Source organism: Oncorhynchus keta, chromosome 12 (genome assembly GCF_023373465.1).
Source record: "Oncorhynchus keta strain PuntledgeMale-10-30-2019 chromosome 12, Oket_V2, whole genome shotgun sequence".
In the NCBI taxonomy this organism is placed as follows: domain Eukaryota; kingdom Metazoa; phylum Chordata; class Actinopteri; order Salmoniformes; family Salmonidae; genus Oncorhynchus; species Oncorhynchus keta.
In genome coordinates this window covers 28482039-28497309 of record NC_068432.1, presented here as the reverse complement: position 1 = coordinate 28497309, position 15271 = coordinate 28482039, and the positions used below count along the sequence as shown (strand labels likewise).

The window sequence follows — 15271 nt, the reverse complement described above, 5'->3', positions numbered from 1 at the left end:
TTGAGTCAGTATGTTGGCAGCAGCCACTCAATGTTAGTGATGGCTGTTTAACAGTCTGATGGCCTTGAGATAGAAGCTGTTTTTCAGTCTTGGTCCCAGCTTTGATGCAACTGTATTGACCTTGCCTTCTGGATGATAAGCGGGGTGAACAGGCAGTGGCTCGGGTGGTTGTTGTCCTTGATGATCTTTTTGTCCTTCCTGTGACATCAGGTGGTCTAGGTGTCCTGGAGGGCCGGTAGTTTGCCCCCGGTGATGCGTTGTGCAGACCTCAGTACCCTCTGGAGAGCCTTGCGGTTGTGGGCGGAGCAGTTGCCGTACCAGGCGGTGATGCAGCCTGGATTGTGCATCTGTAAAAGTTTGACTGTTTTTGGTGACAAGCCAAATTTCTTCAGCCTCCTGAGGTTGAAGAGGCGCTGTTGCACCTTCTTCACCACGCTGTCTGTGTGGGTGAACCATTTCAGTTTGTCCATGGTGTGTACGCTGAGGAACATAACTTTCCTCCTCCTCCACTACTGTCCCGTCGATGTGGATAGGGGGTGCTCCCTTTGCTGTTTCCTGAAGTCCACATGTAGTCACTGAAAGTACTGAATGCCTTGGGCAGTATCAGAACTAACGTCAATGTATTCGTCCTAACAAAGGGCATGTTATTGTTGTGCTGATAACCTAACCAGACAGGTTAAGCTAGCTATGCTTGGAAGACAATACGTACGTGTTGCTCAAACAAGACAATGGAGCAATAGGTGTGAGGCACGGATCGGGGTTTATCAAGAGCACATTATATTGATTGGGACTACAGTTGTATGCATAAGGATTATGTGATCATTACATGTTTATACTGTATAGTAGTGTACAAGCAATATTTTAATGCTCTTTTGATTTAAGTGCTTTGTACCAATCCATCATTATCTCCCCCTCTCTCCCCTCAGCTCTGTGTGACATGCACCCTATGAGAGCTCTATTCCTCATCCCGAGGAACCCCCCTCCCAAACTTAAGTCCAAGAAGTGGTGAGTGTTTGGTTTCTGCTGTTGTTTTTCCTAAAACTTCAGTTTTATTTTAGGACATAGCTATTTTCTCTTGGCTCCCCACCCTCTATTGCCCTGCCTTTGTAGTGATAAGATTCCTTCCTTACCATAGCCCTGCTGTGCTTTACTGAGCTATTTACGTCCAACACCAGCTGGCCATGGTACAGTGGCATGACAGAAATGTTATCACTAGGGCTGTGGTGGTCACGAAATTTCATCAGCTGGTGATTGTCAAGCAAGTAACTGTCAATCTTAAGGTAGTTGACAGTTAATTAACATAAACACATTTAGCATCTCCTAGTTTCCACACATAATAAATCCATGTGATATAGCCTACACCTTCACAATAAATCCATTATTTATTTTAGACAGTTCTAAAGAAGCATGATATGAAGAAAACAGTCTATTTCAGAAGAGCAGAATAGCATACTCTGAGTTGTCCGTGTTAGGTCCTGATGTGGCTATGACAAATAGCTGTGGGCTACACTAGTTCATTTAGCAGACAATATTTGCTATAATTCTGTGGCATTATTTTATATTATTTTATAGTATGACGATCACAACTGAACAAATTTGAATATAATATAAATATTTTCTCAATGATTTGAGGGCGTGCGCACATGCAACTATTCTGTGTTGAGCAGTTATCAAAGAAGTAAACTAAGCAAAAAAGGAATTCTTGTTCAATGAATCATAAACAATTAATGAACATGCACCTGTGGAACGGTCGTTAAGACACTAACAGCTTACAGACGGTAGGCAATTACGGTCAGTTATGAAAACTTAGGACACTAAAGAGGCCTGACTCTCTAACACCAAAAGAAAGATGCTCAGAATTCCTGCTCATCTGCGTGAACGTGCCTTAGGCATGCTGCAAGGAGGCATGAGGACTGCAGATGTGGCCAGGGCAATAAATTGCAATGTCCATACTGTGAGACGCCTAAGACAGCGCTACAGGATGGCAACAACAACTGCCCGAGTTACACCAGGAACGCACAATCCCTCCATCAGGGCTCAGACTGTCCCCTATAGACTGAGAGAGGCTGGACTGAGGGCTTGTAGGCCTGTTGTAAGGCAGGCCCTCACCAGACATCACCGGCAACAACGTCGCCTATGGGCACAAACCCACCGTCGCTGGACCAGACAGGACTGGCAAAAAGTGCTCTTCACTGACTAGTCGCAGTTTTTACTCACCAGGGGTGATGGTCGGATTCGCGTTTATTGTCGAAGGAATTAGCTTTACACCGAGGCCTGTACTCTGGAGCGTGATCGATTTGGAGATGGAGGTTCCGTCATGGTCTGGGGCGGTGTGTCACAGCATCATTGCCTGCAATGACAAGCTCAGTCCAATCTCAACGCTGTGAAGACATCCTCCTCCCTCATGTGGTACCCTTCCTGCAGGCTCATCCTGACATGACCTCCAGCATGACAATGTCACCAGCCATACTGCTCGTTCTGTGCGTGATTTCCTGCAAGACAGGAATGTCAGTGTTCTGCCATGGCCAGCGAAGAGCCCGGATCTCAATCCCATTGAGCACGTCTGGGACCTGTTGGATCGGAGGGTGAGGGCTAGGGCCATTCCCCCCAGAAATGTCCGGGAACTTGCAGGTGCCTTGGTGGAAGAGTAGGGTAACATCAAACAGTCCATGAGGAGGAGATGCATTGCAGTACTTATTGCAGCTGGTGCCCACACCAGATACTGACTTAATTTCGTGGTCCTTCTGTAGCTCAGTTGGTAGAGCATGGCGCTTGTAACGCCAGGGTAGTGGGTTCGATTCCCGGGACCACCCATACGTAGAATGTATGCACACATGACTGTAAGGATAAAAGCGTCTGCTAAATGGCATATATTATTATATTATATTAATTTTTATTTTGACCCCCCTTGTCTGTGAAACTTGTTCAGTTTATGTCTCAGTTGTTGAACATTATGTTCATACAAATATTTCCACGTTAAGTTTTCTGAAAATAAACGCAGTTGACAGTGAGAGGACATTTCTTTTTTTTTGCTGAGTTTAGGTACTCCTATGTGCTTAATTTAATTATTATTATAACTTTAGTTGTTCTACAAACGTTGGGCTATATGTTTTGATTTTTAATACATTGTAAGGCTGCATGATGCGACTCTAATGAGGATTTGAAAAAAGTTGCTTGAAAGGCATGAGCTCTGCTTTGTTTGTGTTTTTTGCGCAGGCTGTACACACTCCAATAGTCTTCCATTCACAATTTGACAAGCACTTGATATTGCCTCGAATTTCACGGTGGCATCCCCTTTGTGGCTGTAATGCAGCCTAAACAAATCCATTCCTTTTGAGGCCCGGAGTGCTGCATTGTGCCCTTCTCCCTGAGTGTGCTGCCCAATCCGAGGCATTTCTCACTCGCACGGTTCTCCATCACCTGATCGGGTCTTTCTCATAGGCTATAAATTAAGACAGGCACATCTGGGACACAACTGCCTGTGTCCTAATCCAAATTCCGAAGTGCATATTGAAGATATTGGAAGAACTGTCCAAAATATACTTTTCATCAGCCAACAAGATGAGTAGGCCTAACGAACAGCAAAAGCACTAGCCTATGTCAATCCACTGTCCCCCATAGTACAAAAGTCAACCTATTCTGTGCAAGATATAAGTATTTGTTATATATGCCAGTTAGGCTCTACAACCCTTGTAAAGTGGCCTAATGTGCTTAATTCTAAGAAGTTATTTGACCACCTTAGTTGTGCTACAAACCTTGTTAGAACATTCTGGCCTATGGGCTATGATTCAAACAAGTGGCTGTACTCCTGTTGTAAATATAAGCAATCTGCTTAATATTAGGAAAGCTGAGAAATAAACATAGCTTTCTATAGACTAGGCAAATGGGATAGAAATGTTCTGCAACATGAGCTCATGGGCTCTCATTAACTGTTTGATTTATGTTTTCAAATACATTTGCATTGATCGTGGACTATAGGTCTCATGGTCCAAATACACCAAGACCGTTGTGAAGTGTAATGTGTATTGGCGCCGGAGGGGATGGCTGCTGTTTTATGGGCTCTTAACCAACCGTGCAAAAAAAATATCTATATATTGCACTGTTTAACTTATTTTGTTTATAATGTTGCTGCTACCGTCTCGTATGACTGAAAATTGCTTCTGGACATCAGAACAGTGACTACTCGCCTTGAACATGACAAATAATTTTTCTTTAATGAGTCGGACGAGAGGCATTTACTCCAGACACTTGAACAGGCCCTCATCCCTGTCATTCACAGGAGAAAGAGAGGTTATGCGGAAGGAGATCAGGGTTCCTTGTGAGGATCCGGTGACGAGTGTCTAATCTGCCTTTGCCATCGATACTATTGGCCAACGTACAATCGCTGGATAATACAGTGGAAAAACTAAAAGCACCTATATCCTACCAACTGGACATTAAAAGCTGTAATCTTATGTTTCACTGAGTCGTGGCTGAACGACGACATGAAAAACATAGAGCTGGCAGGTTTTACACTACTGGCAGGATCGAACACCAGCCTCTGGTAATACAAGGGGTGGCGGTCTATGTATATTTGTAAACAACAGCTGGTGCACGATATCTAAGGAAGACTCAAGGTTTTACTCTACCTCAGGTGTGCATCTCATGATAAGCTGTAGACCACACTATCTACCTAGAGTTTATCATATTCTTTGTAGCTGTCTGTTTACCACCACAGACTGATGCTGGAACTAATACCGCACTCAACGAGCTGTATACGGCCACAAGCAAACAGGAAAACACTCTTCCAGAGGCAGCGCTCCTAGTGGCCGGGGACTTTAATGTAGGGAAACTTACATTTGTTTTACCTAATTTCGACCAGCATGTTAAATGTGCAACCAGAGGGAAAAAACTCTAGACCACCTTAACCTCACACACAGAGGCACATGCAAAGCTCTCCCTCACCGTCCATTTGGCAAATCTGACCATATTTATATCCTCCTGATTTCGGCTTACAAGCAAAAATTAAGCAGGAAGCACCAGGTCTATAAAAAAAGTGGTCAGATGACGCAGATACTAAGCTACAGGACTGTTTTGCTAGCACAGACTGGAATATGTTACGGGTTTCGTCCCATGGCATTGAGGAGTACACCACATCAGTCACTGGCTTCATCAATAAGTGCTTTGAAAGGCTGGTCATGGCTCACAATACCATTATCCCAGAAATCCGAGACCCATCTCCAATTTGCATACCGCCTCGTGAAGAGGGCACGACAACACCTTTTCCCCCTCAGGAGACTGAAAAGATTTGGCATGGATCCCCAGATCCTCAAGAAGTTCAACAGCTGCACCATCGAGAGCATCCTGACTGTTTGCATCACTGTCTGTTATGGCAACTGCTTGGCATCTGTCCGTAAGGTATGCATAAGGCCCAGTACATCAGTGGGACCAAGCCTCCTGACATCCAGGACCTCTATACAAGGCGGTGTCAGAGGAAGTCCCACAAAATCAGACACCAGTCACCTAAGTCATAGACTGTTCTCTTTGCTACCGCATTACAGCCGGTACCGGAGAGTCAAGTTTGGGACCTTAACAGCTTCTACCCCCAAGCCATAATACTGCTGAACGATTAATGAAATTAACACTTGGACTATTTATATCTCCCCCCCCTGTTTTTACCATGCTGCTACCCGCTGTTTATCAATGCATAGTCACTTTATAAATTACCTCGACTAACCTGTACGCCCCGCACATTGGCTCAATACCGCCTGTATATAGCCTCGTTATGTAATTTTCTTCTTACTTTTTGAATTTAAATGTACATTATTTTGTAAATATTTTCTTAACCAAAAATGCAGTTCAATAAATGGAGTTAAGGGCCTTGTAAGTAAGCATTTCTCGGTAAGGTCTACAGCTTTTTTGTATTCGCATGTGACAAATAAAATTTGAAATTATTTTAGAGGGACAATAGTGCTGAGTGCCAGGCAGTTAGTAAGTTTGGTAGGCTAATGACCAGCATCAGTTCTTGGAGAAGCCTAATTACCGCGACTAAATGTCATGTAGAATTTGACTGCCTTCCTGACTTGTGGCTGCCGGTGTGGCGGTAATACGGTCACCACAACAGCCCTAACTTAAACTAACGTAGCAAGTTTTTTTACTTGCACTATTCTTTCCCTGACAAACCAGGCATGTAGGAAGACATTCTTAGACCTCAAACAAGCGAGTCATCTGCAAATCACATATTTAAACTACTCATACAAATGATTCAATGATTAAGACAAGAATGTATTGAATGAAGTTGTTGCTCAATGCACATGTTTCATTTGGTTGACCTATAGTACATTCCTTAGTGATAGCTATTGGCCTCCAGACAAGTCATGTGGACAACTTTACTGCAATTGATACACCCAAGTACATCCTAATAAAAATAGCAGTGAAAAATCTACCGATAGAGGCACTGTTGTACATTTAATGTATGGATACTCGGACTGTCTTTTTGTCTCTCTTTCACTCCCACACACACAGACCTTCCCTGTTCTTGTCCTTTCTTTCTGAACACTCATCTTGGAATAGTTTTCATTCCCAAATACATGTGACCTACAGGAGATACCTGGCCTCCTAAAATTCCCACTCACACCAGCTCTCCCATCTCTCTCCACCAAACACCTGTTACTCAACACTCCCCTCTTCCTCACCTGACCCACCCACCCCACCTCCAGGTCTAAGAAGTTTATAGACTTTATAGAGGGCTGCCTGGTGAAGACGTACACCAGCCGGCCAACCACAGAGCAGCTCCTGAAGCACTCGTTCATCCGGGACCAGCCCACGGAGCGCCAGGTCCGCATCCAGCTCAAAGACCACATCGACCGCACACGCAAGAAGAGGGGCGAGAAGGGTGAGCGAGGGAAGGGCCGGCCTGGGCCCGACTGAGGCCTGTTTGGGTTGCGCATGAAATATTGTGTTTTGCACATGTCTGTGTGCATAATGGTTGGAGGGTTGAGGTTGACTGAGAAGATTGGGTGGATTGTCATTATATGTACATACAGATAACGGCCAAAATAAAGGAAGCACCAAAATAGTGTCTTTAATAGGTCATTGGGCCACAACAGCTTCAATGCGCCTTGGCATAGATTCTACAAGTGTCTGCAATTCTATTGGAGGGATGTGATGTCATTCTTCCACAAGAAATTCCATAATTTGGTGTTTTGTTGAGGGTGGTGGAAAATGCTGTCTCAGGCACCGCTCCAAAGTGTTAATTTGGGTTGAGATCTGGTGACTGAGACACAACCACACACCCTTTAAACCCCCTGCGGTCCTTTAAGGCTCTTCTTTCAAAGTCACTGACATCTCTTCTCGCCATAGTAGCCAAAATAATGGGCAACTGGGCATTTTTATACATGACTAATCATGATGGGATTTTAATTGCTTAATTAACTCAGGAACCCCACCTGTGTTGATGCACCTGCTTTCAATATACTTTGTATCCCTCATTTACTCATGCGTTTCCTTTTTGGCAGTTACCTAGTATGTTTTCACTACTATGTGATATACTTTCTCATTTCTGTTAATTATTTGTCTCACTCCCTTTGTCTCAGAGGAGACAGAGTATGAATACAGTGGCAGTGATGAGGAGGATGAGAACCGTGGGGAAGACAGGGAGTCCAGGTAACACAACACTACCCATATAACATTACTACCCCCGTAATATAATAATATAGTGTCATGAGATTAATGTCACAATCTCCTGATTCTCTACTATGATCTCTCATCACCTCATCCTGCTATATTCCTCCATATCTAAATCCTCCTTTCTAACCCTTCCACCTCTCTCTCCTCTAGTACCTCCATCCTGAATGTGCCGGGTGAGTCAACGTTGAGGCGGGACTTCTTGCGTCTTCAGCAAGAGAACAAGGAGCGCTCGGAGGCTCTGAAGAGACAGCAGGCCCAGCTGGCTGCCCAGCGTAGAGACCCAGAGGAACACAAGAGACAGCTGCTGCACGACCGACAGAAACGCATCGAGGAGCAGAAAGAACAGCGCCGCCGCCTGGAAGAGGTAATACACACATACTCACATACACATACTCACACACACACACACCTATATATAGTCACACACACACACACACACACACACACACACACACACACACACACACACACACACACACACGCATACAGTGGGGCAAAAAAGTATTTCGTCAGCCACCAATTGTGCAAATTCTCCCACTTAAAAAGATGAGAGAGGCCTGTCATTTTCATCATAGGTACACTTCAACTATGAAAGAGAAAAAAAAGAAAATCACATTGTAGGATTTTTAATTAATTTATTTGCAAATTATGGTGGAAAATAAGTATTTGGTCAATAACAAAAGTTTATCTCGATACTTTGTTATATATACCCTTTGTTGGCAATGACAGAGGTCAAAAGTTTTCTATAAGTCTTCACAAGGTTTTCACGCACTGTTGCTGGTATTTTGGCCCATTCCTCCATGCAGATCTCCTCTAGAGCAGTGATGTTTTGGGGCAGTTGCTGGGCAACACGGACTTTAAACTCCCTCCCAAAAAATTCTATGGGGTTGAGACTGGCTAGGCCACTCCAGGACCTTGAAATGCTTCTTACGAAGCGACTCCTTCGTTGCCTGGGCGGTGTGTTTGGGATCATTGTCATGCTGAAAGACCCAGCCACGTTTCATATTCAATGCCCTTGCTGATGGAAGGAGGTTTTCACTCAAAATCTCACGGTACATGGCCCCATTAATTATTTCCTTTAACGGATCAGTCGTCCTGGTCCCTTTGCAGAAAAACAGCCCCAAAGCATGATGTTTCCACCCCCATGCTTCACAGTAGGTATGGTGTTCTTTGGATGCAACTCAGCATTCTTTGTCCTCCAAACATGACGAGTTGAGTTTTTACCAAAAAGTTCCATTTTGGTTTCATTTGACCATATGACATTCTCCCAATCTTCTCTAGCAAACGGGCCTGGACATGTACGGGCTTAAGCAGGGGGACACGTCTGGCACTGCAGGATTTGAGTCCCTGGCGGCGTAGTTTGTTACTGATGGTAGGCTTTGTTACTTTGGTCCCAGCTCTCTGCAGGTCATTCAATAGGTCCCCCCGTGTGGTTCTGGTATTTTTGCTCACCGTTCTTGTGATCATTTTGACCCCACGGGGTGAGGTCTTGCGTGGAGCCCCAGATCGAGGGAGATTATCAGTGGTCTTGTATGTCTTCCATTTCCTAATAATTGCTCCCACAGTTGATTTCTTCAAACCAAGCTGCTTACCTATTGCAGATTCAGTCTTCCCAGCCCCGTGCAGGTCTACAATTTTGTTTCTGGTGTCCTTTGACAGCTCTTTGGTCTTGGCCATAGTGGAGTTTGGAGTGTGACTGTTTGAGGTTGTGGACAGGTGTCTTTTATACTGATAACAAGTTCAAACAGGTGCCATTAATACAGGTAACGAGTGGAGGACAGAGGAGCCTCTTAAAGAAGAAGTTACAGGTCTGTGAGAGCCAGAAATCTTATTTGTAGGTGACCAAATACATATTTTCCACCATAATTTGCAAATAAATTCATTAAAAATCCTACAATGTGATTTTCTGGATTTTTTTTCTCATTTTGTCTGTCATAGTTGAAGTGTACCTATGATGAAAATTACAGGCCTCTCTCATCTTTTTACAATTGCACAGACAAACACACACACACACACACATATGGGGCGACAGGGTAGCCTAGTGGTTAGAGTCTTAAATATTCCCAGGTAAGAAGATTTAGGTTGTAGTTATTATAGGACTATTTCTCTCTATACCATTTGTATTTCATTAACCTTTGACTATTGGATGTTCTTATCGGCACTTTAGTATTGCCAGTGTAACAGTATAGCTTCCGTCCCTCTCCTCGCTCCTCCCTGAGCTCGAACCAGGAACACAACGACAACAGCCACCCTCGAAGCAGCGTTACCCATGCAGAGCAAGAGGAACAACTACTCCAAGTCTCAGAGCGAGTGACGTTTGAAACGCTATTAGCGTGCACCCCGCTAACTAGCTAGCCATTTCACATTGGTGATACAAGCCTAATCTCTGGAGTTGATAGGCTTGAAGTCATAAACAGCGCAATGCTTGATGCACAATGAAGAGCTGCTGGCAAAATGCACGAAAGTGCTGTTTGAATGAATGCTTACGAGCCTGCTGGTGCCTACCACCGCTCAGACTGCTCTATGAAATCATAGACTTAGTTATAACATAATAACACACAGAAATACGAGCCTTACGTCATTAATATGGTCGAATCCGGAAACGATCATCTCGAAAACAAGACGTTTATTCTTTCAGTGAAATACGGAACCGTTCCTTTATTTTTATCTAAGGGGTGGCATCCATTTGTCGAAATATTCCTGTTACATTGCACAACCTTCAATGATTTGTCATAATTACGTAAAATTCTGGCAAATTAGGCTGCCCAAACTGTAGCATATACACTGACTCTGCGTGCAATGAATGCAAGAAAAGTGACACAATTTCACCTGGTTAATATTGCCTGCTAACCTGGATTTATTTTAGCTAAATATGCAGGTTTAAAAATATATACTTCTGTGTATTGATTTTAAGAAAGGCATTGATGTTTATGGTTAGGTACACATTGGAGCAACGATACGCACCGCATCGATTATATGCAACGCAGGACACGCTAGATAAACTAGTAATATTATCAACAATGTGTAGTTAACTAGTGATTATGATTGATTGTTTTTTATAAGTTAAGTTTAATGCTAGCTAGCAACTTACCTTGGCTTCTACTGTATTCGCGTAACAGGCAGGCTCCCCGTGGAGTGCAATGTAATCAGGTGGTTAGAGCTTTGGACTAGTTAACTAGTGATTATGATTGTTTTTTATAAGTTTAATGCTAGCTAGCAACTTACCTTGGCTTCTACTGCATTCGTGTAACAGGCAGGCTCCTCGTGGAGTGCAGTGAGAGGCAGGTAGTTAGAGCGTTGAACTAGTTAACTGTAAGGTTGCAAGATTGAATCCCCCGAGCTGACAAGGTGAAAATCTGTCGTTCTGCCCCTGAACGAGGCAGTTAACTCACCGTTCCTAGGACGTCATTGAAAATAAGAATGTGTTCTTCACTGACTTGCCTAGTTAAATAAAGATTCAATAAAGGTGTAAAAAAAATTTTTTTTTTAAATCGGCCAAATTGGTGTCCAAAAATTCAGATTTACAATTGTTATATGAACTTGAAATCGGCCCTAATTAATCTGCCGACCTCCCTCTAACACACACAGACAGACAGACAGACAGACAGACAGACAGACAGACAGACAGACAGACAGACTCACTGGCAACCTTATCAACTGCAGTTTGTGTTCTTTAGCTTGCTTAATCAAACCACGTTTTTACCCTTTGAGGTAACCTGTGACCAACATGGTTCAGCTGACTTGATCCCACCTTACAAAGAATGAATCATCACACAAGCCTTTTATCTAGCTATTTATGTCACTCCAAGTTAAGGCTTTCACAGTAGACCGGTTTACTGGGATTGTACTAAGCTGTTATGTACATTGCCACTGTTTAGGGAGATACCGTAATACAGCAGGATGGTAACACCAACGGTTTGACGATATCTATAATACATTTTTTATTAATGATAATTATGAATAATTGCACATAATTTCTGTGCCAATTAAAATACTTCCACTGGATTGAAATCTCAATTAATGTTGGATTACCTGCATACAGTGTGGAGTAGATGGGAATTGATTATCACAAGGTCAGGAAGCAATTTAGCGTCAGGGAGAGAACTAAAAATGATAGCTCAATATTGTCTCGAGATTGTTAATCATTCATTCTCAACAACAAAAGAGAACTGTCATTTAAATGTAAAATGTGTCATTAGCAAGTGCTATCTTAATTCTAAGAGGCATCCTCTCTTAAGGGAGTTGTTTTAATAGGGAGGCTGTAGTGTCTTTTCAGAAGGCGGCTTAAAACTATTCAGGGTGATAACAATTAAAAGAACAACTGGCCAAGTGTTTGAATCAGGGAGCTGTGCGGTCTCAGCAGAGGAGCAGGGCTCCTGCAGTGGCTGTTGGTAACGGGGGCTGGCAGTGACTCACACCTAACATGCTCTTTCTCTCTTTCACACTCGCTCACTCTTTTGCTCTCTCGCTGTCTCTCGCTCTTTTCTTTTGCTCTCTCTCTCTCTCGCTCGCTCTCCATTTCCTCTCTCTCTCTTTCCATTTCCTCTCGCGGTGGAGGGGGAAAAAAACTAAAGGTTTATGCAAGGCATCCATTATAACCACAACTAATGTAAAAAAAATGTGGCCTCCACACAAATTTCTCTCTCCTGTCATCCCTCTCAGCAACAGAGAAAAGAGCGAGAGATGGTGAGACAGCAAGAAAAGGGCCCCCATCGGAGACTTGACGATATACGGAGGGAGGAGGATAGGAGGCTGGCTGAGAGGGAGCAGGTAACCAACCACGAGAAGCACAGGAGCACAATCAGCCAATTGGGGAGAGGTGTGGGTGTAGCCTACTCTGCAGCCTACTGCAAGCCATTCTAGCTGTGGAATGTCCGTGTGCTGGTTGCCATGGCAGCCGGGATCTAAATTAGTGTGTTTTCTGTTTTCTGTGCAAGAGCTCAGTTTCTGCTGCTCCGTTTCCGCTCTACCTCTACCACACAGTGACTGGCATTATATCACAGTCAACCTACGTTTTATAATCTACTCTCCTAGTCTTCTTTTCTCCAACCTTTAACTCTCCTACCATGGCCCGTTTCTTCACGATAACTAACCTGCATCTAGTACTGATAGACGTGATGCCTATATGGAACTGTATTGTAGTCTTTACAGTAGATATTCAATAGAAAATAGCTAATACCATTTTAGCTTTTAGTGTGAAAGTGTAACTTTAAAGCCACTACAAATCACTAGGGCTGAATACTAACTAGTGTATGACAGTCATAAATCCCCCCGCGCCTACATCGTGGTCTATTTATATCTATCCTCTTCTCCATTGTCTTTCCTTTCCCTCTTCACCCCTCCTCCACCTCTCTTCAGGAGTTCATAAGAAATAAGTTAGAGGAGGAACAGCGGCAGTTAGAAATCCTTCAGCAGCAGCTGCTTCAGGAGCAGGCACTGCTCATGGTAACTCTCTTCCTTCCTTTCTCCTGCAGTCACCTCCTCTCCTCAGCCCTAGTCTACCCCTACCTCTGCCTGCAGGGCATACTGCTCACCCTCCTCCTCCTTCTTGCACTTCACACCTCTCACCACTAGAGGCATCAAACACTCCATGTTCTGTATGTTGCTTTTTACTTGATGAGAACGTTTCTTGAGAGAAGTGGAGAATCAGCCCTTGTCTATGTGTACCCTGCATGATGTCCCCATCTTTGTCTGTGGTATTGTGTCTGTTTTGGGGGCATGTCAAAGCGTTGTGTCTTGTGTACTAGCAATGCTCAGTCCTTGGTAAGTCTGCTTTGACCGTATCATGGTGTGTGTGCAGGAGTACAAACGTAAGCAGCTGGAGGAGCAGAGGCAGTCTGAGCGTCTGCAGAGGCAGCTGCAGCAGGAGCATGCCTACCTGGTGTCTCTGCAGCAGCAGCAACAGGACAAGAAGCCCCAGCCCCTATACCACTACAGCAAGAACCTGGAGCCCAACAACAAGCCCGCCTGGGCCCGAGAGGTACAACAACCACACAGACAGGAACAGTGGAACATGCTCTTACTTCCTAGATAACCCTAGGAACCACACCTTTCATTACATAGTGTTTTATAACCTGGAGTAATGTAGACTAATACCAGTGGAATACATTTAGCTATTTCCCTGTAACAAGCTAGCATATACAAGCAGTTATGTAGTATCACCTTAGGTGTCATATTTTTTTCCTGAAAGTTAGTCTGAATCGACATCTCTGTGTGATATGCTCTCTTCCTCCCTCTCCCTGTCTCCTGTCCCCCATCTTTGCCTCCCTTTCCTTTTCTCCTTTTGTCTCAGGTGGAGGAGCGCAGTAAGCTCAACAGGCAGGGCTCACCCAAAATCTGCACCACTGTCTCTGACACTGCCATCCAATCACGCTCCGACTCCATCAGCCAATCCGGAGGGGGCCAGGCTACTCAGACCCCGCCTATGCAGCGGCCTGTTGAACCTCAGGGGGGACAGGGCAAGGTGTGTTGGTGTTCATCTGGAAATGTATTAGTCAGTGTGTACTTTATTTGTATGTTTTCCCGTGTTACAACATTGCAGACATTTTGGTCAAATACTGGTTTAGCACAGTGGCGACTGCATTGTCTTTCTTTCTTGAGCTGCATTACCCCCCTGTCTAATAATGCTTCTTTGAACTGTATTTATTTCCAATCTTATTTACCTTCCTTTTCTCCCTTCTCCTCCTGGACCCACCCTCTCCCCTTCTTATTGCTTTCATATTGTTTTATTGACATTTCATAAAATGGCAAAATTCCCTCTATTCCCCATCTTAAAACATGCACAATCCTCAATCCTCAACATGCACAATCCTGTCCCACTCTATCCTGCCTGCTCTCACTGCCTTACCCTGCCCGCTCCTCCACCTTCACACTCCCTTCCCTCCTTCCTCACCGCTGCCCCCTTGCAGTTCCAGATGGCCCACTTGGTTCCGCTGAAGCCCTACGCTGCCCCTGTCCCCCGCTCCCAGTCCCTGTGTGACCAGCCCACTAAGACCATGTCCGCCTTCCCCACCCAGGACCCATCCCCTACCCCCACCCCCCGCCCTGTCCACTCCAGGGAGCTGGTCCGACAGAACTCCGACCCCACCTCCGAGAGCCCCGCCCCACAGCCTCGCACAAGGGAGGACCGCGGCCCCTGGATCCGCCTGCCAGAGATGGAGCAGCCGCCCAAGGTCAGAGACCACCTGCTGGGTTTTAGTCTTTAGATGTTGACTAAAGACAGCGCTCCAGACTAAAATTTTCCCTGGTGGCGCTTGTGCCACTACAGTTTTCAGTTGGTGGCACCAGCCCAGGATTTGGTCACACCAATTTTTTTCACAGCGTTACGTAATATATATATCTTTTGATCATCTTATAAAGTCACTCTCAGTGCGTTATTTAAGTGTAATAGACTACTGAGACAGTATTCAAGAAATACTTTTTCGTCATCTTTTCATGTTGTGATTCAAAATGTGTTAATATGCAACCAAATCCAGTGATTGTCATGCATTTTGGGTTGACAATTAAGCTATTGTTATATTTTACTGTTAAAATAGGGCTACAGAATTATCAATATTTTAATTTATTTGGGGCTAGTTCACTGCCTGAGTAAGTGGAAACTCAA

At 44.3% G+C, this 15271-nt stretch overlaps 1 protein-coding gene across 5 annotated transcripts in view; it reads left to right on the top strand.

Annotated features, from left to right (window-relative positions):
- The window catches only part of LOC118391230 (misshapen-like kinase 1), a 37881-nt gene that overhangs the window by 9043 nt on the left and 13567 nt on the right, over positions 1–15271 (top strand). For 2 of the 5 annotated variants that reach the window (XM_052457947.1, XM_052457946.1), the window contains exons 8-16: positions 927–1005; positions 6699–6874; positions 7575–7644; positions 7819–8032; positions 12331–12438; positions 13027–13113; positions 13469–13648; positions 13961–14131; positions 14577–14840. In XM_052457947.1, the coding sequence (XP_052313907.1) occupies positions 927–1005; positions 6699–6874; positions 7575–7644; positions 7819–8032; positions 12331–12438; positions 13027–13113; positions 13469–13648; positions 13961–14131; positions 14577–14840 (1349 nt within the window). The remainder of the gene's footprint in view (positions 1–926; positions 1006–6698; positions 6875–7574; positions 7645–7818; positions 8033–12330; positions 12439–13026; positions 13114–13468; positions 13649–13960; positions 14132–14576; positions 14841–15271) is intronic. The other 3 variants (XM_035782404.2, XM_035782405.2, XM_052457948.1) reach the window with 2 other exon arrangements.